This window comes from Orbilia oligospora (genome assembly GCF_000225545.1).
Source record: "Orbilia oligospora ATCC 24927 unplaced genomic scaffold scaffold00080, whole genome shotgun sequence".
Lineage (NCBI taxonomy): Eukaryota > Fungi > Ascomycota > Orbiliomycetes > Orbiliales > Orbiliaceae > Orbilia > Orbilia oligospora.
Window position 1 is genome coordinate 1,083,863 of NW_011645637.1, and position 26,704 is coordinate 1,110,566.

A 26,704-nucleotide genomic window follows, 5' to 3' on the forward strand; every position below is an offset into this window, starting at 1 on the left:
TTGCACATGTTTCTAGTTATGGCGTCGACTGGTCATGAATATCCGCGCTACACATACTTAAGTAGCTTAGCCAATTATAGTATGACAGGGGTATCCAAAATGCCACACTATCAACACGGTGTGGATGTAGAGAGAGGTGTGGTTCATGTTGTGCGCGGAGGCAGCTTATCTACAGATTTACGAGCGGATATACGGGAACTCCAAACGGTGACCAGACCAGACCCATGCACATTACCCCAGCAATAATTGGATTCTATCTTTTAGCCTTGTGGATAATAAGTAAAGACCTACAGCGGAGAATTGTAGTGAGGCTTGAAGATGTTTGTATTCCCATTTCAAGTGTAAAAAGCTAATAAGAGCCTATCTAGAGCAGTATGTAAAAGCATCTAGAGTAGGACGAAAGATAGACAGGCTTTTGTAGGAAGAAAGAGCGTGTAAGAGCGTTTGAACCCCCACTAACGGTTAGGCTCCAAATGCATTCTTTTCCAGGACTCTTGAGTCTCTGCACTGGCACGTCCGTCCATCTGTTGGGGATGAGCAAGAAGCGACGTGCAGAGAACCGAAGAGCGTGTGAAAAAGAATACCGTAAAGAGTGAAACAAAAAGTTGTCGTAAACACAACTTTGCAGAGGGAAAACAAGCATATAAAACCAAGCGACAGCCCCGGAAAAAGTAGAATTCTCTTCTTCCCATAAACAACCTCCTCTATCCACTTATCAGTAAAAAAAACAAAATCATCTTTCCCACCTATCTTTGCAGACTTCGTTCTTTCAAGTCTGCGAGGGAGCCTTGAAGTTCGGGTTCTGCAACAGGATAAAACATTTGACAGCCGTTTGGCCATGACGCCAGCAACTGGCCGGGGTACGTTCTCCAGCTGAGTAGAGAAGCTTTCGGCAGTCGGTGTTGCTTCCAGAGTGAGTTCGAAAATCAAGACTTTCACGATCGTAGCCTCCAAGAGCACGGAAACTAACTCCTACAGAGTAGGTCGGGAGAGTGGCCACGTATGTGACACCGTGTTCGACGGGGTCAACCCACCAACCTTCAACGATGATATCATACGGTTAGTTAGCAACATTCATGAGCTATACTAGTATACATGTAATGGTGTTGACTTACCTTTTCCTTGACAGGGTCTTGGGTTTGTGGTCCAATCATTTTTACCACCTTCCCACATGCCAATGCCGATTCGGTCACTGTCGAAACCCAGGAACTGAGGTGGAGGACGACGGACAGTTACCTGGATACCGGGGTCCGCCCTGACAACTCTTTTCAAGAGGGCTTTCTGGTAGGCTTCAGTTCCGTTGACGAGTTCTGGATGTTGACTGACCAAGACCTGAGCAGTTGCCCAGAGAGAAGCGTCCGAGTCGGCCGAGAAGGTGTGGACAAACGTCATGTTCTCAAACACCATGCCGTCATGGCGTTTGAATGGGACAGATGGGTCGTTGGCGGGGACTCGTTGGGCATCTCCAGGAATGCTTCCATAAATGTCGATCCCTCGTTTTTCACAGTTGGCCAAGATCTCGATGGCACGCTCTTTCTCGGCTCGTTTGACGAGAGGAGCGTTGCTTGGGGGGTCAACTGGAGCAGGAACCAAGGTGCTGACAGGAGCAGGGAGAAAAACGAGGGTAGGAGGATCGGTAGGAGCTGGGACACGAGTACGAACAAGCTCAAGGGTTGCAACGCCACGGGGATGCTGTCGTCGCTTACCAATCTTCTTGAGAAGATCGATGATGGTTCGCCATTGGTCGATAGGACCTGAACCGTGGTTTCTGGTAGGAGGTTGCTCAACGTGCCTCCCTTTGCCAATTTCGCCCCCGGCAGGAGCACCAAAAGTGAGATCCGAGAAGACGAGGATCAACAACAAGTGGAGGATGAACATAACTGGGGACAAAAGTTTGCAACGTGCCATCTTGCTGCTGGTGTTTGAGTTACGAGACTGGGTGTTTGACTGCTGGAGAGTTAATGGTTTTGTGAGTTGGCAAGTCGTGAGTGGTGGGTGGAGGAGAAGAAGAGAAATCCTTACATAAGAGATGGTATTTGTTTAGCTGCCTGTTGTTCAACTGGTCTGCTAGTGGTAGGTGTGCGTGCGTGGGCTGTTGGTTGCGTATTAAGAGGAAGAGATGAAAGAGAAAGAGGGGGAAGCAAGGATCAGAGGAGAGGATGAAAGGAGAGGAAGAAAAATGGTCCTGCTTTTATAATGGGGGTTTCGGACGAGGGAAACTCTCCTCCCCATTGCCCCTCTTTCCCATTTGGGAATGCAGTTCCCTCCTCTGATCTTTGCTTCTCGTTCTCTCGGCCTGTACATACACGCACAGTATATACTCCTTCACTCACTGTCTCATTTATCTATATTTATTTGTTTACTTTACTACAACAGCCATCTCTACCTCCACTTTCATTTCAATCGCTGCATAGACTAGCCATCGAGCTATCTTAACCAGTGGCACCAAGCTACTCTTGACACTCTTCTTTCTCGGACGACGATCTCGATGCCATCTTGGTATGTATTCCTCCCTATTTGCCAGCTTTGGGCCACCAGGGAAGCATTGATGATGGTTGGTCCCCCTAGCTTTCCAATTTGAAGAATCTCATCGTGTGCTCCCTTCAATCAACATTCATTTATATTGGAATTATTGTTTTATCGTTGTTTTACCCCACTACATCGGAGTCGTCACGAAAGAATCAAGCTAACACACATCATATAAAGCTCGATGGTTCATACATTCATATTAACCTCGAGCCCTTAAACGAAGCCGACTTGTATCTCACCGTTGCAATACTAAGTTATTTCGATAGAGGGACCAGTGGTCCCACTCAGACTTTGATACGTAAGTCAACCACACTATCATACACTATCAAACACCCTCAGGCAACCCTCAGTCCGTGTCAGCGTCATTGCCACGACCAAGTCCAAAGCTCATTCCTCTTAAACACAAGTAGAGCTTGGGTTATGAGGTCGTCTATTCTTCCCTTGATGAGAATCAATTATGCAATTGAAAAAGCTGATCTCGAGATTGAAGTTTTAGACACGGAGCAGTTTCGAGCTCTACTAGATCTGGATCTCGGGGAGTCGTGGCGTATAAATGCACGCTACTGTAAATATTCCCTTGTTTTTAATTTTCTCAGTTCACTTGCTCCTTTTCTCCCTCTCTATCCTCCCTATTTTTACCAAATATAAACTAATCTTAGCTTCTATATAGTAGGTGTAATAAGGGGCTCCGGCCCCGGGCCACCGTTTCCGAAGGTGGCCTGGTATCACGACCTTGAAGTAAAGCATGGTTTGGTGGGCGTGCATGGGGATATTCCCCTGCACTTTAGTCTCTGAATCCAACCTACCAGAACTCCCGAAGCAATGGCGGGGTATTTAGACCTGGCATCGGAGAAAGCTAACAGTATGTTGATGTGTCCCTCCCAGGTCTGGGTACGAGACAAATATTTCCAGACTTAAAGGCATACAAACTCCTCCGAAACGTAAAGTTAACATCGGTCAATCACTCGATAGGCCCATCCCCATGAGGGAAACCACGCCCCCGCCAGTGCCTCCAAGGTACTTTAAGCCTCTTTAGGCTTTGGGGATTACCTTCGGGTTCCCTACCAACTGGCCTCGCCGCAATATTTTGGCAGTAAGTAGTTGCCTTAATCATTGAATGGTAGATATGATACTGATGATAATCGGAGTCTAGGGTTAGTCCTCCACAGCGTTAACTTAGCTCCAAGCTCGGTACAATGGCTATGTAGCGGGGCATAGCAGATTTGACACCAAGAATTTCTACATCCCGCATACGCGGGTGTGGGAGTCTAGAGACCTTTTCTGTGGGCTACATCGTCGAAAGTTGGGGGAGTAATATGTAGAAGTTTTTTGTGTCGAATCGGCTATGCCCTGCTACATAGTCCACCCACAAGCCAGCGCGGGCATCTGTGGCCTTGGTAGTTCTGTGGACTAGGGGGTGGTTCTTTTTAATCTCTGGATCAAATGTACATACCACTCATATCATAACAAGATACCACTATAAAAATGATATTCGCTCTTGAGTACGTCTCTTGATTTCCTGCTTTAGCACTTTATAAACAGCCTCCCACTCCGCCTCGCTCGGGTGCCTGGTTTCATGCAAGGCTCATCGAAAGGGTTTAAAAATCCTGTGTTGATCATATAAAAATGCAACAGCGGCGCTTCAGCCGCTCTTTCCAAGACTTCAAAAGTGTAGTCTTGTCCCAAAGATGCATTATAGAGGTCTTGTTCATGTTCCCGTATTGCAGCATGTAAAAGAACAAGTTTTATATAAACACAGTTCTGGTATGATGTTAGTTCCTTAGAGAATAGCTATCTTCGAATCTATCATTCGCTTCAAGTTATATTAAAGAAAGAAAGATATTCTTGAAGCTATTCAAGATATCAATATATATCAATTTGAGTATAGTCTAGCTATCTCATTCCAGATATCCTCACTACTTCTTAAGCCCCTCGTCCTAAGCAACATACGCTTCAGTTTACAACCAATCACCATGCCAAAACGCTCCCGTCACCGCCCTCTCAACCCCAACGCCACACTCTCCATGCTACCCCCCGAAATCCTCGAACAGATCCTTATCTACTTCCCCGCTAAGACCCTTTTGACCAGACATCGTCTAGTCTGTAAACGCTGGAACTCCCTCTTAACCACTTCCAGCGTTCTAAAATACTATAGTACCACATCAACATACCATCCCACCACCGAACGACAAATTAGATGGTACCAATATTCTTACGATTTCAACCCTTTGTTCGTTGATATTTTGTATCAGTTGTGGAAAAGGCTTGTTCCCTTGTGGAGTAAATATCAAGAACCTACTGGTGGCAATGATAATGAAGATGAAAGGGATATAGTTAATGCAGGGTTAGTTCGAGAGATTGAAGTATTGTATTTACGATATCTTCATATCTTCTCTATCATCCCCATGATCCACCCTGTATACCGAGAAACCAGACGACGGATTGCTCATATCAACTGGGGGGAAATCAAATCACGGTCTGTGATTGTTTCGGAACAGGAGTGGGATCAAGAGGAGGCAGTGGCGATAGCTGAGAAATATACGAAAGAAGTAAACCTGCAGCTGGATAAGAAAGCAGAAAAGCAAGAGGAAGATAAAGAAAAGGAAGAACTAGAAGAGAAGGCGGGACGGGTAGTAAAAGAATCTTCAAGGCTTTATATTCCGTTTGCATACTCTCCGAGATCTATCAGTTTCAACCCTTCGCCGGATAATTCCAGAGGTTTGTTGGTATACCTCTGTCGGTTCATGTTCATGTCCAAGCCAGCTTATAACTCCTCTTCCTCTTCCTCTTCAACTACAACTCCACCGGAAATGATTTCGACGAGAATCAATATCAAGGTATATCTAGCATGGGCTAACCAGGATCAGAATACTGAGGTTGAAGGTCGAACATTGTCTTTGCTGAGTACAGGGTCTAATGGGAATAGACCTGTCATATCGAAGTTTGATATCAATGGTTTCGCTACTACAATTTTTTAATTAGCTATAGTATAGTTATAGTTTATGTTTCCTACGGGTATACCTATTCTAGCCTCTTCCTGCTAAAGGCCCTAGGCCCTAGGCCCTGATGTGCATATATATAGTCAACCTTTAGTCTCGTATTGCAGACGTGGTCCACTGTGCTTGTCAACCTGAGGATTTTTTATTTTATTTTGGATTTAGAGAGTCAATTGACGACTCCTTTTGGTTGAGAGGAAAAGACCCGAAATTCCATTTTGCTCCTATAGACAAAAAAAAGCTGAAAAATCCCATAGGAACCCTTTGGTAAAGTAGTATGAAGAAACAAAAACTAAAAGAAAAAGAAATATCCACTAATAAATTCCCTTCGAACTTAGGAAGAAAAGAAAATAAAGAGAGAGAAAAGAATAGCGACGAATTAGGTGCCTGTCGCTAGGGAAGCAGAAGATGAAAATGCTCGTCTTGCTTCATTTTTGAATACCCAAAAGAAAATAAAAAGAGGAGGTTTCCCTTGTTTACTCCCGTTTTTGTTATTTCTTCAAATTAAACCAAAGAATCATACCAACTTTTGTACCACAGAGCCTCCGTGGTTCAAAATAGAGGTTATGTGGCGTAAAAACTTAAGCAAGATAGGTGGAAGCGCTGACGTTACCGCCACGGCCGGTCCAGTTGACGTGGATATCGGCACCTTCCTTGAGGGTCTCGCTAGCGTGCTCTGGGAGGACACGGAAAGTGTGGGCACCTATGGCACAAAGTTGTTAGTATCGCTTATTGGTTTGTTCCGAACTAGTTGATGTTACATACCGAAGTAATCTCGCTGAGCCTGCAACAAGTTAGCTGGGAGAACCTTGCTCCTGTATCCGTCGAAGAAGGCCAGAGCAGTCGAGAAGCATGGAGTGGCAATTCCCAACTCGATACCCCTGATAATGCTTCGTCTCCAGCCACCCTGAGCGTTGTGGATAGCCTTGTTGAAGAAGTCATCAAAGAGCAAGTTCTCGAGTTCTGGGTTGGTGCGGAAGGCCTTGGTGATGTCCTTGAGGAAGACGGATCGGATGATGCAACCTCCACGCCACATGAGAGCGATCTCTGGCATGGCGAGCTTCCACTTGTATTCCTTAGCGGCCTTTTCGGGGGAGTAAAAGTTAGCAGCTAATAAAAACAACGAGGATAATTAGAGTGGAATGGACTGACCTCACGGAGCAACATGAATCCCTGAGCATAAGAGATAATCTTAGAAGCATAGAGAGCCTGCTCAAGATCATCAATGAAAGCCTTCTTGTCACCAGCGAATGGTGGGATCTGGGGTCCCTCGAGGACCTCAGCAGCACGGCCACGCTCCGCCTTCTGGGCAGAGAGGCAGCGGGAAAAGACAGCTTCACCGATCAAAGTAACTGGCATGCCGAGATCCAAAGCGTTGATGGCAGTCCACTTGCCGGTACCCTTCTGGCCGGCGGAATCGAGAATCTTGTCCAAAAGTGGCTTGCCATCAGCAGGGTCGTTGTAGTACATGATATCCCTAGTGATCTCAATCAAGAAGGAGTCCAAGACACCCTTGTTCCATTCTGTGAAAACGTCTCCAATCTCCTTGTTGGATAAACCAAGACCACGCTTCAAGATATCGTAGGCCTAAAAACGAGTGTATTAGTAACACGCCCCTCAATTTGAAGTAATGGCTTTATTTTGGGCTATACCTCGCAGATAAGTTGCATATCACCGTATTCAATACCGTTGTGAACCATCTTGACGAAATGGCCGGAACCTTCATCGCCAACCCATTCGCAACAGGCCTCGCCGTCACTCTTGGCAGCGATGCCCTGGAAGATATCCTTAATGTAAGGCCAGGCCTCCTCGTTACCACCAGGCATGATAGATGGACCAGTTCTGGCACCCTCCTCACCACCGGAGACACCAGCTCCGACGAATCTAATTCCCTTGCCAGCTAGGTACTGTGTTCTTCGGTTGGAATCGGGGAAATGTGAGTTACCACCATCGACGACGATATCACCCTTCTCCAAGAATGGGAGAAGAGCCTCAATGAAGTCATCGACAGCAGAGCCAGCCTTGACAAGAAGCATAACTCGGCGTGGGCGCTTCAATTTAGCGCAGAGTTCCTGGATGGAGTGAGCTCCAACAACAGACTTTCCTATAAATTAACCAATATTAGAATTATAGTCCTCAGTAATCAAAATTTTAGGAAGCTTACCCTTAGCCTCATTTGCAAGGAAATTGTCAACCTTGGAGACCGTTCTGTTGAAAGCAACAACGGTGAAACCTTTCAACTTTTGTTAGACATATTGATTCGATAACGTGACAGTTCCTGTGGGAAATTTACCGTGGTCTGCACCATTGAGGATCAAGTTCTACATCCAGTCAACCATGTTAGCAAGCTCCATAGGAAGCCTTCCCGGATTCTCCGGATCATCTCCGACTACGCAATTAAAAACTTGGAGAACCTACCTGACCCATAACAGCCAAGCCGATGAGGCCGAAGTCTGTGTTGTGACCCCCACTGTCAGCATGCTCCGGTTTCGCAGAAGTATCGGGATATTTGCGAAAAGACTCGAGTTTAGAGCTTCAATCGAAGATTCTAATGCCTTAGATAGCTCCAAAAGACCGAAATCTCAACTTTTTGAGCTTCGTCTACCAGCTATAACCCCCTCCAAATTGCGTTGTTTGTGGTGGGGGCGGGGTAGACGTCATCGGTCCCGACGTCTGCGAATTCAAAGAAGGCATCGAACTCCACAGATATGATAGCTATGGGAGAGAGAGGGAAAATACGGACCGCCACTAGGTGTATCATGGTGTACAAAGCCGCCGGCAATACCGGCAAGCCGAACCTTCGCGTTAGCCAATGTCTGCTCTTGACCTGCCCGCCTACAAGCGTAACGAATCCAGCCAAAAAGAGAGGCCGGACATGGTGAGTGGGATGTTTGGAGAAAGAATAACTGAGATAGGGGGGTCCTAGAAGCTACTAGGAGACGGTGCAGAGGATATATGGGCATCATAATCACTAGCGGTATTGATTAGGACTTACACTGGTTCAGACGACATTGTGAAGTAGAAGATTTAGAAGAGGATTATGTAAAGGTAATATTGCAATCGAGCTCTGCCGACGCTTTTAATTGATTGATGATGAAGGTGATGAGAGTGATGATATAATGTTGATGATTGGGGTGGTAGGAGGAATAGGGAGAGTATTTAAAAAGAGCAGACGTGAGCAGAGAAGCTGGGCAGCGGCACTGTTATATACTTTGGACCGGTCCGGAATTCAACGACCGCCAAACCTTACATACAGCAATGCACTGCACGAATAGTAAGTATTAAACTAATGCTACTACCTTACTAGCTAACCTGCTAACCCCCCCTCTCGCTGCAAGCTAACACGAAGTTTGATTCCGGTAGATTACTATATCCCCGAATCCTGTAGGGATGCTGTTGCAACGGTTAGGAATCACGGATTATATCGATTACGTTGGGAAACCGGCTACAATGGCTGCTTGGACTTCAGTCCCACCCCGAAAGGCTGCACACCGTGATGTATCATTCCGGTTTGAGATATCCGAGACGAGAAAATAGTTCGGTGGCTGCCCAATTTCGCTCCGGAATGAAGTCAATACGGACAGGAAATCGGGTTCTCCGCCGTGATATGGCCATGCAATGGCCATTGATATTGCATTGGGGTTTAAAATACATTGCTATTGAAATTTGATAGCAGGGATTAGATATATCCCACGCGATCAAGCGCGATTTCTGGACGGCTGTTATCCCAACATTCGGCCGGGCAAAATATTTCCATGATGGCAAAGGATTCATAGCGGCGGGATGACCATGGCCATGACCATCGCATTGGATTCATTCTCAAAAGTTTTTTTTTTTTTTAAAAAAAAAAACCCTCTCGAGCTCTTTAAGGGCCCCCAGGGACTACTTAGGCCAGAAGATGCTCCCGGGCTGGGCTAGGCTATTGAGCCATAACCGGCGGATATAGTCCAAATCCTTACTTACCATACTTTGACAGACACAGGGAGATATAGCTGATTTCAGGTGCCTTGTCTGATCAAGATGTCTGCCCCGCCCCCACTATGCATTGCATCCACCTACAGAAAACACACAGAAACGGCGTTGGTATGGATTAAAGTGGGTGAATCCTATGCCGTAAAGCTGCTTAGTTGAGCCAATAGCGCTAGCCTGTTCGATCCCAGCCCAACCTAAAGGACGCAACCGTTTCGCTAGGCTATCGGCGGAATGTCTTTTCTGATAATCGGCATGTTGACGAGAGTAATCAATTAATTGCTAATTGCTAATCCCTTCTAACCAGAGTACCAGAGAACAATCTGATGAGTAAACTGAGCTATCCCTCTGACTTTTCGGGCGGGTGTACGTCATTTGCTTGCATCTTGGCGGTCTGCGGGATGCTGCAGTAAGCAATCTGTGCGCTCAAGTAATACAGCTGTAGCACAGATATGAGGTTTATAACGTTTCTAGCTCCCGCCGTCTACCGAAAGGGTGCTTTATCACTCTATTACTTACTGCTTAGTCAATAGGATAGCTCTCCTATGCATATATCGGGTCGATCAGAAGCATGATGTCTGATTGAAGAACGGTTCGGTCACGAGACTAGAAGAAAACCTCGAGACGGGGATCTGTCAGAAATGTGTTGATGTGTTGTTTATAGACAAACACATTTTGATAGCACGTGATATTGGCCGGATTAGGAATGTCTATTCGGGCAAACGGCGCCAACCAATTTTTGCACCAACAATGAGTCGTCGCCTCCTTGAACATCGACGCCACCGTCAATCACAATCACACCACGACTTCATCAATCTACTGTCGCTAGTCAGCATCAGCTACTAAGCACGCACAATCCAATACGCCAATCGACACGACAAAAAGGAAAGCTGGAAGGCTCTTCAAGTCAAATAAAAGGGTATGTCTTATCCACCACCACCTGGGACCTCTAGCCTCCCGCCGCGTCCACCTCCAAGCATACACGCCTCAACTCATGCCTTTGCCGGCTTCAAGCCCCGTCAGGTAGCCTCGAGCAACCAACCTATAGGCGCGCCACCTACATACTCCGGCGTTCCAGGTGTATCTACTCCTCCAGCCTACGGCGCTAGCAGACCTTCGCAACAGTCTGCGCCAGCATACGGATATGGCGCGCAATCTCAGACTTCGTACTCTGCTGCACCGCAGACGACGTATTCCGCGGGTCCAACTGCTAGCTCAGGATACATGAATCAAGGTTCATACCAAAGTCAAGGCCAACATCAACATCAAAATCAACATCAATATGGCGGGCAGCACCAGCAGCACCAGCAGCACCAGCATCAGGGCGGTCGCGGTGGACATCACCAAGGCGGTCCTCGAAATTACCAAAATAGAAACACTCAAAACAATCATAATTCAAATTTCCCTCCGCTAGACCCAGAGATGGAAGCCCAGATTGCGGAACAGCAATCCATCTACGACCCCGCTCGTCGAGCACAGCTTGCTGCCGCCGCCGCTGCTGCAAGTAATACTTCAGGAGCAGACTACAGTGCCAATCCATCAGCTTTACCCGACGGTCAACCGGCCCCCGTCCAGCCACAACAGAAGAAAGCAACTGTCGTTCGGTCTGGTGGTGGTCAAACTTGGAAAGACGACTCCCTCCTCGAATGGGATCCAGCTCATTTCCGTCTCTTTGTTGGTAATCTTGCTGGTGAAGTCACCGACGAGTCTCTTCTAAAAGCTTTTGCCTCTTATCCATCCGTTCAGAAAGCAAGGGTTATCAGAGATAAGCGTACAACCAAGAGTAAAGGATATGGGTTTGTGGCCTTCCAGGACGGAGATGATTATTTCAAAGCGGCGAGGGAGATGCAGGGAAAGTACATTGGAAGTCATCCAGTATTGCTGAGAAAGAGTACGACAGAAATTCGTCCAACAGTTGCGAATAACAAAAAGAAGAACAGTAAGCATAAAGGAAGCAGCGGCGCCTCAGGGGGCAATGCTGCGCTCGGGAAGAAAGAAGGAGGTGGTGTGGTTAAAGTCAAGAAGGAGAAAGGGCCTAAATTGCTTGGCTAAGCCTTTTTTTTTACATTGCCATTCACTCATGTTTCATTGGCGTATATGGCGTTGGACTCTTGGGATATTTTGAAATATTCGTAGGGGGGTTAGCATGTAGGATAGGAACTGTGCATTAATAGATCTTTCGCCACCAATCCCACACGCAGGTGTACAAACAAACCATGGTAACTTACTAAGTACTAGTATTTATACAATTGACAAGCCTCGAACGATCTGTCCTCGCCGCCTAACCAACGTCGTACCAACACAAAAACGATATGTTGGATTTTACGGTTGGATGCATGCTTCTGACAGCACGTTATGACCTGCGCAATTGAATATATCCTACATGGATTTGAAAGACCACGATATATACTTAAATAGGTATATATGTATTAGCGCCATGGCTCTTAAAAAGAAGATAGTCTGTGTCGCTAACAGGAGGCTAAAATACTTCTGTTCTACAATTTGTATATAGAAAGTCTTAGAGCGGATTAAACCTTTATGAATTCACTACATTTACCTCAAACATCTCATGGACGGGGCAATATCCAGTAAACTATAGGGGCTAATACATGCTCCCCTCACGAGTTAAAGAATGGCGAGGAAGGGGGCTGGTGGAAACACTCACGTCCGCCACGTTACAAAACGTTGTACCTTATCTACCTACTAACGAAACGTGGAGGAGTATGTCTTGTAAGAAGCTGTTATCATGCCTCACAGCTGGGCTTTGCGTCACACCAACGCTTCTAGTGTAAGCGGATAAAGCCCTTCACAAACTACGTATTCAATGCTTTTTGATATCATAAAACGGAATTAACAGTATTAAACTACAACATATATATAGTTCTGCGGTTCCAGACCTCGAACTCACGAGAATGGACTACGACGGCCTTGTCAACGATAACTCGGATACACTCACCTCCCTCGGCCAGCATTTCTCTCAATTCGCAAACCTCCTGATGCACCTCGACAATTTCCAACCCGAAGTCGTCGACCCCCTCCACTTAACCATCATCACACTCTCAGACCTAAATGAAAACCCTTCAGCAAGTCAAACCGGTGGCTTAAACGAAGAAACTGGCGAATTCGATCTACCAGCTATAGAAGTATATAATGGAATAGACACCCTTATATCAAGTATCCTCTCCAGATCTATATCCCTCCCGCTCGACATATGGACTACTCATGATGGTGTCATGGTAACCACAACATTCGAAGAAGCTCTAAAACTGCTGGGTACCGAATTAACCTACGGCGCCGATGACCCTGCCATTCCCGAAAACCTGATGCGGTGGCTATTCGACGCAGAAATCGGCGTGGGTAGTGTAGTTTTGAAAAGCAACAAGTTTTTGACATTACAAATTGCGATAAGGGATTTGGATGCTTATATAAGTCATGCGGTGGAGGCGATTGATCAAGCTAGTTATTTGGCGCAGTGGAATATTGAGTATCCGAGTTTGGGAGGGGTGGAGGAAGATGCGATAAAGAAGTTGTTTAAGAAGGATTTGGATCGGGCGAAGGGGTTTTGGATTGAGGTTTTGGGGGCTTCTGGGGAGATTGTGAGGGGGTTGGAAGAGGTGTATAATATGGTTTGGCCGGATGGCGTGTAATATATTATCCGTTCACTGATAAAATAATTTATAACTCAACGAAGGATATTTCCCCTTAAACTTGACATTTATTTGCAATTATGAATGATATCGACGAAGTCAGCCCATTAGGAGTGAACTTATGTAGATATATAGTCTATCTATTCATTTGATCTGGGATATGTAGAATGCATTTTAGATTGTGCCGGCGTTATATATAGAACTACTAAATCGCACTTAGGTATCAGCCCAATGCAATGCCACAGATTAATGTTCTAGGTATATATAAAAGCTCTAGCTCTAGATCTGAGACTCTTATATATATATATAACTATCGAGTTAGTTAATTAGATGCATGAAAGCGGATACGAGCACATGTATGGACCAACATGGAAGGCCTGTATATGACTCCAATCGACTCATACTCGTCCCTATCAAGGTGTCCATCAATTCCAACCACGAGTGGGCTTGAGCTGATAATATAAGTAGCTACTGGCGGGCTCGGGTGGAATACGTGAAGTCAACATAAGATCTGTTTAGAACGTGGCGTAGTATTTCCATGCACAATCCACGAGGCACGAATCCTCAAATTTCACCCCAAAGATCGGAATTCGCATAACACACGCTCAGTAGAAAAAACTTCAGCAATGCGGTTTCTTAACCCCAAATCCGGCCGTATGGCTGTCCTTTTGCTCGGATTATCAGTCCAATTAGCGTACGCCTTCCCTTACCTCAACTCTCGAGCGATTAAGCCGATCCATATATCAAATATATCATGACTTCTAACTAACATCCGGTTGTAAATTTCCACAAAAAAATATAGCTATGGGGAGATGTTACAACTCTCAGTTAATGAATTCGATACTTTGGCCCGAAATAAATTCTTGGTGCTCCACGATTTATCAAAAACGCTTAAAGCTTTGATCACTAAGGTCACTAGCAGAGCTACCTTCGGTCCCGGTGCAGTAGGCTCAGCCCATTGGCCCACCCTTGAGACCATAGTAGCCCGATCTTCCGCCGGAATCGTCAATGCGGGACGGCAAACCGCAGTTGCCGAACCACGAAGTGCTACAATCGCCAATGACCTTGCAGCTATTGTCAGAAACATACCAAATCTCCAGATAACCCTTCATCGGGATACTTGGTCCGATAGGGAAGGACAACCATACGCACAGAATCTTTGGGATCGAATTAAAGAGTTTTCTAATTATCTTACCGATGGCGGGGTAGTTAATATAAACAAGGCTACTTCGCTTCTATCATGGGTGTATAACGCCGAATTTGACCCGATAGTCGGTATATATACCCTTGACACCAATAAAAAGGACATACTTGAAATCGCAGTCGGTGCAGTAGCTGGTGACCTCGAAACCGAGACATCTAAACTGCTAGGCCTTGATTTTAATTACCGTTCATCTATCAGTCGAATTTTGGACGTTCAGCTCGTTAGGAGTTCCATATCCCTTCTACACAGGAGCTCCAGCGATATTGTGCAGTTTATGGGAGACTATGCTGATGATTTTGCTGATCTCAAAGATGACCTTGAGGATCTCGAGGTGCAGGGCGGTCCCATTACAACGACTACTAATATCCCGAATATTAGGGGCTTTTCCCTGTAGTTCATCATGTTCCAATAGCTAGCTATTTAAGATTGTGGCCAACTTTAATTTATATCTACATGTTCTAAATTGATTTGATTTCAGACTTCGTCCCGTAAACTTAATCAAATTTAGCTTCAAGGTTTTTTATTGTATATATGGTTTCTGTTAGATGTAGCTACGTGCGCTACGCTCGATTTCAAGTGACCATATATATTTATCTGCATATACCTATTATACGGAGCAAGATAGAGCAAAAAGGTAAGATAAAAAAATACCTCACTCCAGAGCTAGCTATGCCGCAGTACAAGAACAATTTAACCAGGTAATTAATCATCGTCAATATTAAGGATCTGATATACTATCGCCATGGGTTAGCAGTATCCTCTAGCATCTATTCCTAAGCTAATATGCTATTCCCAAATGCAATCAGGTTATTTTGGCCTGTTGCTTTAATTCTCACCTGTCGAAAATATAATGTCGTGTAAGGCCCCTTCGCGAAGTTATATCGCCATTGGCAAATTAATTTAGGTCTTATGGCAAAACATTTCCACAATCACATCAACCTGGATTATTTAGATATATGAACATATAGACTTATAATCATCGATCATAGTGGATTTGAATAGCTAACTGGAATAAACGGGTTCAATACAGTAACGCCAGTGGAATGGGGTTCATACCCGTCTCCGAATTTGAAGAATGGTTAAAGGACCGACCCATCCCGCAATATCTCACCGAAATAACCGACTCCCTCGACCTTATTATGACAAAATATTTCCCACCAGATCCAAACTACAAACCGGGAACCCTCCCACAAAATCTGCAAAAAATCCTAGACTCCATCCGCGAAAGCCTAACTTTACTCGAAACTTCAAACAAAAACTACATCGATATCGCAACCCCCGCTCATGACCTTATCGACAAAATCCAACCTCCACCGGAATCAACTTCACTATTAATGTCCCGCAAGAAACAAAGGCAAAAGCTAGTATTCTCCGCCGACGCATTCTTCACCAAAATCCTCAACGAGATGAACACCCCCTTCACCCACCGTGAAGACATGTGGGAAAACCGTCCCCTCGAAAAAGCGGCATTGACCCCAACCCACCCATCCGTCTTTTCCGCACTCCAAGAATTCTGCGATTACCTTCGCACAGACGTTGATTTCCAGAATACAACCACCCTCGGAGTATGGCTCTACTCAGGCCGTATCACGACTCGTCGGAATATAAACGTAGCATGGTACTACCTCGACGCTCGCGATGCATTAAGCCAGCTATTCGGGAGGTTTTATACAGCTCTTTCGGAGATATATAGAGAGGTTGAAAAGATGACGGGGACGGTTTATTGGTCTTTAGACGATCCGGTTAGTAAAGCTGCTTCGTTGGGGGTACTTGAGCCCTTAAGGGTTTATGTGAAGAAGGTTGAACAGGCAGTTTATTTGATTTATTGGAATATGATGCACATAAGGATTGAACCGGAGAAAGAGAATTTGATGAATCATATGAATTATAACCCGGGCTTGAATGGGAGGAAGCCGATGAAGTGGATATCTAACATCGATCCAAGAAATTTGGGAAGGTAGAAAGTAGGGTAGGTTATAGTTATTGGTTTGTCGATTCGAGGAACCCAGAATATAAAGTAAAATCAAAGGAAACGATTAGAGGCTACTAAATGCATTTGCGCTCTTGGATTCTCGAGTGTTTTACAAAATCCCACGATGGGAGTAAACGGCGGACTTCTGACAAGAATCTGGAAACGGGTGAGTCGGCCATTATGTGTTGGATTCTGTGGTAATTTTATCGTATATGTTGTGTATGTAGATATCGACGGGATGAGGGGCACTCTCAAGCACGGATGCGCTTTGACTTGACAGATAAATTTAAGAACACCAAGTAATTGATCTAATAGTCCACGAGGGCAATGAGGAAGAGATACATTCTTATATAAGTACTTAGTTATCTAAAGTGATTCGATCCGTCGTTAACCTATCTTCAACAGCCTCGAGGAGGCTGGACGATGTCCACCCCTCACAAACATATGCATGCCGACATGTAGACACTAAAATTGTAGTAGTTATCATCCTTAAACAAGCCCATACGATCATTTGCTCAATATAGATAAGGTCACTCATAAATAATTTAACGACTTAGTATTCATAGATCTCAGGGTACCTTAAGCAAAGGTATCCTGCAAGCTATAGCTAGCTGCGTATCAGCTACATCCATTAGATCGAAAACGAAACCCGATCACGAGAACATCCCACAAGAGCTGCGGCCCTCAAAACCTCGAGGAAAATAAAGCGCTAAAATCCACAAACCGAATAAAAACAAGTAAAAGTAACACGCTTTGCTCGCTAGACTCGCTCAAAGGTAAATATCGAATCGAGAAAAAAGGAAAAGGCTAACGTCATAGGTAAACAAGATGTGAAGAGCTGGAAGGAAAAAGGAACTTGAAAAAGATCCCATCAGCCAAACACTAAATCATCAGATGATCAATTGCATATGCGCCACATGCATGTGTATCCACACCAAAGAGCTTCGAGATGAGATAGCAAAATCCGGGGTGTGTGTGTGAAAGGCGCTAAAACGGATGGAATGTTAAGTCGTATCTTTTTCATCGATAGATGGTAAGCCCTGATTGGCCATCGTTCCGTAGAAGAGGAAGACCACTAATAGGGTGAGGGAGATTTGGAGAAACTGAGCACCTGACTGGATAATAAGACCTTTGTAAAGGCCCAAGTCATTTGAAAGGGTTTAGTCCAAGGAGGAAGGAAGAGGAACAAGCTAAATACATGGAGAAAAGGTGAATACAAGAAGTTATGAAGAGGGGGCGGCGGGAGTGCAGCTGACCATCCCACCACCAAAGAATCGAAAAAAGGGTAAGAAATATCGTACAGAGAAGAGAAAGGCTGAAAAGGATAAACAATTGCAACAAAAGTATAGAATCCCATCGCTAAAAAAGACTTCCCAAAAGTAAAAATGAAAATAAAAAAAATAAAAAATAAAAAGAATCAGACCAGAAGGAAACCCCTTAACCACCTGTAAAAAAAAGGGAAAAGAGTCGATGTATCTTGAAGCAGGCGGGCTAAACTCCGTCAATACAGGTAGCCAGAATACAGGATATCATGTTTAAAGGAAAACAAATATACTCCATACAGCGACCCACACACTCATCAAAAATTAGAAGGAAAATGAAGCATGGCAGCATGAACACCTCTCCCGATATAATGCTCAAAGGAAAAGGTCGCTGTCGACACATCGAAGAAATCCTCAAGGTCAAAGAAACGTACAAGAAAAAGCCGGACACAAACACCTTTCCCCAGGTTCGCTGAAAAAAGCATGATCTAAGGGAAAATAAATCATGACAAAAAGAAGAAGGTAGCAAGCCGAAGACATCCTTTCCTCCACATTAAAGGTCGTATTACATGCTAAATATTTCGAGTTTGGTATATAAAAGTACATGAGTTTCTTTTGTAACGTCCCCGGTATCAAGAAAAGCAAAGCAGAGCTCTCAACAGACGAGAATGAAAGAAAAATGGAGTTGTAATGGCTGATAGAGAATCATACCGTGTTGGTAGCAGTTCGTAATCCTATTAGATCTGATGGTTGAATAGGGTAATAAGACCCGGGTCTTGTTCGCTTTGCGGATGAACAGGCTGTTGCCGCTCCTGTTGCCGCTTGTCAAAGTCGTAAATCGTCTCGATAATTTGTTTGAGACAAAAGGTTATTTCGTTTCCGTTTTTTTTTGTTCTTTTTATATATAGCATCATGACGACAGATAGGAAAGACGTGCAAACAGTTGTTTGTTTCGAGGACCATCGGAGTATGGTTCATTATTAGTCCGAGGCTAAGAGCAGTAATAACTCAGAAGGCGTAAGATAGACGTAAGCAAAATATCGTTATAAGGAAATTTTATTCAAGATTGGTGCCGTGCATGGCTGGGATTATCGTAATCGATCGGTGGGCTGAATTATCAGGCCGGAAATGGGATGGTCGAAAGAATGATCGTATTTGAAGGAGAAAACAGTAAAGGCGCGAGATGAAAGAGTGTCGTTGGTAGTTCGGTCCGTAGACGCTAAAAGCGAGAAGGCGAGAATTGTAAAAGAATGACAAGGGTATACCCAAGAATATGACTTGCATGGACCGCCTTTCGCGTAGATCGGTACATGTCAATTTTTTTATTTTGATTGGCTAGCTGGGCGATGAGTGCGCTAACTATTGTCTAATCCGTATTGGATTTAGTGCTGTTGGGAAGTTTCTTTCTTCCCTCTCCGGAAAAATCCCAACCCGAATCCAAGGATTCCACGTTCTCTTGGAGGGGGGTTGCTGTCCCTCTTCTTCGATCTTGGTGGGGAAGTGAATGCGGAACCAAGACCGGCTGCGGCGGGCATATCTGCAGCAGGGGCATCAGGTAAGGTAAGTTGCGATTGGTTGAGAGTGCCGTCTAAAGGAGCAAACTCGGAATCTCTGAAGGGGGATCCTAGTCTTTTGAGAACGGATGGTCTGATTTGATCTGGTGGGGCGCTGATTCGGCGGAGGGCTGCAGGTGCGATGAATTCTGTCGAAGAGCTTCCCCGTATCTTGTCGGTGAAGCTCATGCCACGAGCACGGGCCTTCTTGGACGGAACGCTGATTGAGGCACCGTCGCTGCCAGCAATTGAGGGTGTGCTGCTGCGCTCACTAAGATTTGTGCGGCTAGCATTGGCACCGAAGAGGTCTTCGAAGAAGTGGTCCTTCTTCTTGCCTTCAACTGAGGTGGCTGGGCGTTGAGCTAATCTGTCTTGTTCTTGTTGTCTAAGGGCATTCTGGTACGCTTCTTGCTTAGTGAAGTCGAATGCTGGCATCAGAGTCGGAGGTCCCCGACGTCCAATGGGTGTTTCCAAGGATTGGTGGCGTTTGTGGGAGCGTCGAGCGAGTCTAGCGTCGTCACCTTCTTCCTCGACGGCACCAAATGGAGAGCCAAGACAGAGCATGCGTGGAATAGTTGATCGGATGGTAGCATCAGAAGAACTCCTGACTCTAGTTCTTCTTCTGGGAGTAGCGAAGTTTTCCACGGCTTGCTCGCCAGGTTTGGTAGCAGCCACAGCACTGGTAGTCCTTCTGTGACCGATGCCATTGCCTTCAGTCTTGCGGTGAAGGATACTGGCTTTGCTTCCACTTCTTCTATGAGCAGAAGTAGAGCTGAGAGTTCTCCTGTGACCAGGGATAACTTCGGGAATAGGAAGCTCAATCTCGTCTTCAGCTTCATAAGAAGGCTCCAAAGTCGGCTTGAAGACATCGTGGGCTAGTGGAACATCACCTTGGGGCGCCCTCGTAGCCTCCTCTGATTCCAATGGACGAGAAAGGGATGCCAATGGACCATCAGATTGCATTGCCTCAGAAGTGCTTGCCATAAGAGAGAAAGACAAACTTCGAGTGGAGAACTGGGTTTCCTCAGCAATGTTTGCGCAGGGAGGAGCAAATTCCTTGATACGGATGGGAGAGGCCAGGCGACCGTGTCGAGTTTGAAGGTGAGGGTTTTCTGTGATTCGGCGTGAAAGTATTCTGAGCCTTTGTCGGGTGGCAGCTTCGGAATATGGCCATGCTCGTGGTACTACTTCTTTTCTTCTAGTAGGGATCTGAACTCGAGAGCCGCGTCGCCTTCGAAGGGAGCCTTCACCCAAAGTAGCGTCGATTGGAAGAAGACTTTCCGAATTTGTTCGCGACAATCGCTCTGTTGGGCTGGTCAAGTCGGTCTCTTGGATGGTTTTTGGGACTCTCCATGTCCTCTTTGCTTCCCGAGCTACTCTGATGCAAACACCGATCGGTGGGCAGCCACCAGGTGGAACATAGAATGGCGTCATAGTGGGATTGCTCTGATATGCAACATAGGCACCCCAGAGATGCAAGTCGAAAGTCTTACTCCAGTCCGCATCCTTAGTGCTATCCTGCTTATGTTGCCTCCTAGCAGCTCTGGGGGTCTTTTGGCTATCACCAACACCGATGGTAGTGTCGGCATCATCATCCTGACCAAAGGTCGAAGCGGCGTCGAAAGAATTCCTCTTCTCATGTCGTGGGCTTTGGGAGGACGCTGGGAACGAATTGAATGATGTCATGCTGCCAAAGGAGCAAGCAGATGAAGAAGAATACATAGACGCAGCAGAGCTCGGTCTTGTCATCTCCTCATCTCCTTCGCTACAAAGAGAGTGGCGTTTCCATTGGTCACCATCATACTCAGCACCAGACTTAGGAATCGGTGTCCTTGGAGGGGAGGTGGCCATAGGAGCAAGACCTTCAGCGAGAGTCTCAAATGGTGCAGATTCATCGCAGGGAGTAGTCACCAAAATTGGTGGCCCAAACTGCTGTTCCTTTGGATCCTGTGCATCCATACTTGATAGAGACATAAGGAAATTTGGTCGATGCATTTTGCCAAAAATTGTTGTAGATGGTCGTGAATATGAATGTGATAGATATATGAAATAGATGGCGCTACTCCAGTAGATGATTCACTAGAGTATAAATAAGATGGTTGGTAAGATTAATCAGTGCGACAGATGCGACCGGTGGATTGCTATAGCTGCTTGTCGTACGAGCGCAAGTCGGAAGGATGCAGGCCGGTAGATTTGACAAATCGCAATCCAGGAATCCGGTAAAGCACCAAGAAGAGTCGTTATCACAAATCGTCAGGTAAATAGAAAGAAATATAGCAAAATAAAAAAGAAACCCTGGGTATCAAAAGACTTCGTCGTAGGAAAAAAAAAAACGTCGTGAGAAAAGGAGATTCGGGAAGATGGAAGGGTGATGGGTAATCGAAATCGTCAAAGCTAATTAGAAGTTGCGCCGTAACAAATGATATCAAGGACAGTCGTATCAGCCAGAGAAGCTTAAACCAGTGCCATGTAGATGGTCGCAGAAAGACAAAGCAATCAACCCCGCAGGCAGATTATCCGTGGGCGATTCGGGTAGATGCTTGGGCCGTGAGTTCCTGTCGCGATCGACTAATGGGACTCAAGTAGGTCTTTGTCTTTGTGTTAGAGTCTCTTGCAAATTAACCAAGTGATTGGAATCTGTTAGAGGACTAAAAGGAGCGACTGCGATCAAAAGGAATGAAGATGACACCTGAACGAAGGTCGAGGGGGCAGTTAAAGAAAGATAAAGAGGCAGCGGTCGCGCGCGAAAAATTATAGATATGATGTTATATATGCTACGATAGCGCCACCAAAGATAGAAAAAGGTTGATCAGTAATGCTACGCGATACAAAAGGAGGAATTCCCAGTTATGCGTCGCAAAGTTATATAGTATTCTCTTCTGTTTTGTAGGTAAAAAGTCGCGAAAGGCTAGGACAAGTTGTCGGCTCTTTTTTTCGCTTATGGAAAGGAAATTGACTTTGTGGTGGTGGTGTTGTTGTTGGAAGGGGTAAAGCGAATTGGGATATTGATTAATGATATCTCTTTGGAAGGAATGGACTTCTTCGCGAAAGGAATTCTAGTTAGAGGAGAGTCGAGAGAGAGAGAAGATGCCGTCGAGAAGGCTTGACCGGTATAAATCGGTCGCAGACGGGGAGGGGGGAGGAAAGTGCGAAGTCGAAAACGGGAGCGGCGATGGAGAGAAAGGTGAAGAGGAAAGGGAAGAGAGGATGGTGAGGAGGAGGAGAAATGGAAGCGTAAAAGGGAAGGCCAGGCAGGCACATTGACTTGACCTGACTGGGAACCAGACCAGGCTAAGCTGAGGCAGGAAAAAGAAACACCACGGCCACCATACTAGTTACCACTACTACCACCGCTGCATTACCACCATCAGAAGGGAAAGGGAAAAGGGAAAAGGGAAATTGGGGTGGGTGGGCCACCAGGGCAGCGCCAGCACAGTGCCCAACAGGCATCACGACGTCTCGCCAATCATCACACTGCATGTTATTAGTTATCGATGTGGCCGAGGGCGACCGGATTCTTCACTTGCATTACCTACATACATTACATACATACATACACACATACATACATACTTCTAACACTAACAAGAACTGTTTGTTTTGCGACGGGACTGTACCGACCCGCTGCAGTCCTGTGATTGAATATTTTATGTTAGTGTGCCAGTATATTTGAATCGAATAGCATATGGGTACGAATGAACGATGGTCCGGACCATCGAACCGGTTAACGAGGCATTAGATTCGATTCGCCAATGCTCCGTATCAGGAGCCCTGTCCGGATGGATTGAGCTGACCCGTTCATGGTAAAATAAAAAAAAATAAAAAATGTAAAAAAATAAAGAGAGTGTGATAAATAAAAATAAAAAATAGAAATAAGAAAAAGTCATCCCACCCGGCGGACTAGTTAGTATTACTAGCTAGTGGCAATGGTATCATCAAAAACATTCGGCTTAGAAAAAACTGGTCTGGTCGAACATCGCACTGCACCTCCCATTCGATAAGCGGTCGCATAATATTGATTGGTATCGAATAAAACGTCTTGTTTTGGGCCTTGCATTCTCCATCTCTCATGCACCTGGAATTGGTTGATACTTCGTTCCGCCTTCCATATCGTTCGAGACGCTTTTTTTCCCTTTCCACCTGGTGCCATTTACGTATACATCTGCTTGAATCTTATTTTTTCCTTTTCGTAGCCGCCCATATTGAGGTCAATTCGGTTTTTGAGGTAAAATAAATAAAAAATAAAAATAAAAATAAAGGAAATCCGATAATGGAGGGGTCAAAAGAGCTCACTTGACCATCTTTGCCGACCTGTTCCTCATATCCCTGATATCTGTGCCGTCCTTTTTCTCCCTCAAGCTCTAAAGAAAGATCTGAAAAGGTCCTCCAAAATGGTATGAACAAAAAGATCGAGGAGGAAAGATATACTCTTCATGTCTATGGCAGCTATTTTATACAGGCACTATGACTCTAAGCTTCCAAATTATCACCTGCACTTTCGTCGCATCTCCAAATCTTTTTTCTCGATTCAGATGAAATTCGAGTTCGAAAATCAGACAATCTTTCTTCAGCCGATACCCGTCTAGCACGCGCAAACGTGTGGTGTGCAGATTTTTTTTCGTATACCCCGCCATGGTATCCCGAAAGCCTCATTCCAAAATAAACCCGCGATTCTTCTTCCCTCTTCCTATTGTGGGAGCCACCCACGCGTCAAGCTGTCACCCATGAGCCAATAGAACCCTAGAAGTGAGGGGTTATGGTGTGCCAGGCCCCCAAAGAACAATTCTTAATAGCGCGTTTTAGGAAAAATCATGAGAACAGGTTGTCGTGCAGCGGGGTTTTTGCAACATCAGAATTGCGTTGTTCCCGCGTTCCAGACGCGCCAAGACGACGCCGCGTGGTAGGACAAACATTAACCACATCACAACACATTTCTTGCCAATAACAATGGACCCTGAAGTTCCATCGCGTCGCTGTCCCTTAACTTCTGAACTTCGTCGGGGGCAGCTGGCAGCCCTTGCAATCCGACCATCAAAGCCGATTGGCAGCGACGGAAAACCTTTCCTTCCAGCTCAACATTCCGGCCTTTTGCTGCGTGGTCTACTATGTATTGACAAGTCACGTTTGATCCTTTCCCTCCCCTTGTCTCAGCGTCCCGTCTTGCAAACCAATTGAAGGGCATCTCTTGTCGTCACTCAGCTCTCCATTGGCCCAACCTCTAGACACCTGTATGCGCTGCGGACCGAAGACCAACAGATCCCGTGCCCTCCCATCTCGAATAGCTAATACGAAGCCGTAAAAGTCAAGAATCGCAACCTTTTAGCAAAAAAAAAAGCCTGAGCTTCTATAAATGTCAACCTTTGTGATATTGGTAACCTGGAATACATATTATGGCTTCGGAGTGTTTTTTACTCGATGGACCCTGGAAGATACGTGGCATGCGATCCATTGGCCAATTAACAGGGACGGGCTGGGAGCGGGGTACCGACCTGCCTACTTGACTTCGGCGCATTTCCTCCAATATACTACATACTGCAGATGCAGATGCAGCGAGAGAGAATTCAGAACTCTGTCCGAGGCTGCCTCAAAGTTTCTCTTTTTTCCAATCTAACCATCTACAGGTACCAAACAATCTTACTATCAAGCCACGCTGTTATGCATTCTTTGAACATTTAAAATTTAACAGCCAATTTTGAATATGCCTTTCTATCAGTTTTTATGCGGCTAGTTTGCCTTTTTCTTCACGAAACTCCAATGATTTGAGGGATGTCATCTGCTTCCTCGTTTGGAAAATTAATGCGCGTTCCATGTCGGATTTCGTAATCGGGAAGCTCTTTCCAGGAGGAGCGCGATGAGGGGCGATAAAAACAAGGAAGCCCGACGCGTCTTGGACCTGGTAAAATCATGAGGGTTTTTCTGGGGGATTTCTCTGAGGGAAATGAAGAAAGGGAGAATTGATGCGTTTGAGGAACTGTACGAAATCCGATATAGTGATGAGCCGCTGGTTGGCTAGTTATGCCGTCATGTTTTGAGTATTTCGAGATACGAATAATATAGTGAGATCTCGAGTTTCAGGCGGTCCACTGATCAACCCTCTGAAGAATTGTGCTCTTCGCTCTCCTGTCGACATGTCATGTCATATCATTTTCACATTGTCGATGGCGGGTTGCCGCAGAAAAATATTGATTCTCGTATTTTTCATTCGAAAACCGGTTTTTGCAGATGTTTCTCCTGCAAGAGAGTGAAAGGATCCTCCTTGCTCCTGCTCATCGACAGCTTTTCCTTAAAATCTGGATCAGCATCTGCGAAAAGCACGACCGTTTTTTTCATAAATGATTTCTCATATACCCTCCATTATCGTAGGACTGTTATCGTTGGACGAGAATTCCGAACCCTTGCAACAGAGCTGGCGGGATCGTACCACTTTTTTTTCCTTTTCTGCTCAAGGTCCTTATTGGACCGCCACCTATTATCGCTCGTTCGTGACGCGTTGGTAACAATCTATTTTGACAGCTCCACAAACAAGGGCAATGCTAGCTCTTGTCCCTGAAGGTCTAGACGAGAGGAGCAAGAGCAGTCGTCGCCAAAGATAACCCGATTGTCCAAGTTTTTAGCGCTTGGAATAAATGCCAGTTTCTCAAAATCGGGTTTTATTCGGGGTTTGAAAATCGCGACTATGGAAAGAAGGTTCATAACGGGTTCCTATTCCATAGATTCTAGAGTGTATCACCATGGCTTCGTGAAGCTTTAGCGATTCAAGCTTTGTAGGATTAGGAATAGATCGATGACAGGCAAAATTTTTGAGGGTTTATCGATAACAGGTAACGGTTTCCTTTCTAGCGCTTCCAAAAGCTAGAATATGTAACTGAGAATCGATAGATGGTGTGGCCTGATTGATATTCGAATCGTATTCATCCCCGCCGTTCGAACCATTGGTATGCAAGATCATATCCAAAAACCTAGGCTCAAAACTTAAAGAGTTTCGCCGCTTAAATACAGCCACGATAGCCGCACGCTCGGTACGGAGATGATCCAGATGTCTGGTCCAAGCTTATATTTCGGGGATTTTTATCTTTCAGAAAAAGATGCTGCAGCCACCCGAAGAGGCGACATTGAATCCGCCAGATCGTATACCAGCATGTTCTCTCGTGGCGGATTACGAATTTTGCGTCTTTGGCTTCCACAAGTTTTCGGCTCTTTGAGCAATGCCTGAGGCACCCGCATCGCATGGGCGATTGGGCGGGGCCTTGTGTATCCAGACAACGAAAAATGTGTTCTGTTACACAATCGTCTACAACAAACACCACAACGACAACCACAAACAACGAGGCACCTTCTAATTAGGAACAACCCGGCTGACGGATTGCTCTATCTCCGCAACTTCACTCGCCAACTTCTGTGCCGCTTGAGCTCCCCTAGAACGCTTGTAAAGTCTTCTATATAAAGCTGTTACTTGGATACAGCCAGCTGTGCACGGTCATTCACCCACTTCACATCGTGCTTCACTCAAGTTTATATTTTACTACAACAGCTAGATCCTAGCTCGACAGTTTCAACAGCATCATCGCCACC

At 45.5% G+C, this 26,704-nt stretch overlaps 8 protein-coding genes across 8 annotated transcripts; 5 read left to right on the plus strand and 3 right to left on the minus strand.

The window, feature by feature from the left end:
• Positions 1-769: 769 nt before the first annotated feature.
• Positions 770-1,908, minus strand: AOL_s00080g304 (uncharacterized protein; the record flags this gene model as incomplete). Its single annotated transcript, XM_011124679.1, has 2 exons — positions 770-1,038; positions 1,116-1,908. The coding sequence occupies 2 exons, from the start codon at positions 1,906-1,908 to the stop codon at positions 770-772; spliced, it is 1,062 nt and encodes a 353-aa protein (XP_011122981.1).
• A 2,594-nt stretch (positions 1,909-4,502) lies between these two features.
• On the plus strand, positions 4,503-5,507 carry AOL_s00080g305 (uncharacterized protein; the record flags this gene model as incomplete). Its single annotated transcript, XM_011124680.1, has 1 exon — positions 4,503-5,507. The coding sequence occupies one exon, from the start codon at positions 4,503-4,505 to the stop codon at positions 5,505-5,507; it is 1,005 nt and encodes a 334-aa protein (XP_011122982.1).
• A 599-nt stretch (positions 5,508-6,106) lies between these two features.
• AOL_s00080g306 (uncharacterized protein) lies at positions 6,107-8,537 on the minus strand (the record flags this gene model as incomplete). The annotated part of the gene is made up of 9 exons (XM_011124681.1): positions 6,107-6,228; positions 6,291-6,609; positions 6,678-7,112; positions 7,178-7,629; positions 7,690-7,758; positions 7,819-7,846; positions 7,944-7,978; positions 8,269-8,360; positions 8,521-8,537. The coding sequence occupies 9 exons, from the start codon at positions 8,535-8,537 to the stop codon at positions 6,107-6,109; spliced, it is 1,569 nt and encodes a 522-aa protein (XP_011122983.1).
• Positions 8,538-10,415: 1,878 nt separating this feature from the next.
• Positions 10,416-11,546, plus strand: AOL_s00080g307 (uncharacterized protein; the record flags this gene model as incomplete). The annotated part of the gene is made up of 1 exon (XM_011124682.1): positions 10,416-11,546. The coding sequence occupies one exon, from the start codon at positions 10,416-10,418 to the stop codon at positions 11,544-11,546; it is 1,131 nt and encodes a 376-aa protein (XP_011122984.1).
• Positions 11,547-12,217: 671 nt separating this feature from the next.
• On the plus strand, positions 12,218-13,141 carry AOL_s00080g308 (uncharacterized protein; the record flags this gene model as incomplete). Its single annotated transcript, XM_011124683.1, has 2 exons — positions 12,218-12,282; positions 12,376-13,141. 2 exons carry the CDS (start codon positions 12,218-12,220, stop codon positions 13,139-13,141), a joined length of 831 nt encoding a protein of 276 aa, XP_011122985.1.
• A 626-nt stretch (positions 13,142-13,767) lies between these two features.
• On the plus strand, positions 13,768-14,739 carry AOL_s00080g309 (uncharacterized protein; the record flags this gene model as incomplete). Its single annotated transcript, XM_011124684.1, has 2 exons — positions 13,768-13,835; positions 13,944-14,739. The coding sequence occupies 2 exons, from the start codon at positions 13,768-13,770 to the stop codon at positions 14,737-14,739; spliced, it is 864 nt and encodes a 287-aa protein (XP_011122986.1).
• Positions 14,740-15,388: 649 nt separating this feature from the next.
• On the plus strand, positions 15,389-16,306 carry AOL_s00080g310 (uncharacterized protein; the record flags this gene model as incomplete). The annotated part of the gene is made up of 1 exon (XM_011124685.1): positions 15,389-16,306. The coding sequence occupies one exon, from the start codon at positions 15,389-15,391 to the stop codon at positions 16,304-16,306; it is 918 nt and encodes a 305-aa protein (XP_011122987.1).
• Positions 16,307-18,961: 2,655 nt separating this feature from the next.
• On the minus strand, positions 18,962-21,127 carry AOL_s00080g311 (uncharacterized protein; the record flags this gene model as incomplete). The annotated part of the gene is made up of 1 exon (XM_011124686.1): positions 18,962-21,127. The coding sequence occupies one exon, from the start codon at positions 21,125-21,127 to the stop codon at positions 18,962-18,964; it is 2,166 nt and encodes a 721-aa protein (XP_011122988.1).
• Between the last annotated feature and the right edge of the window lie 5,577 nt (positions 21,128-26,704).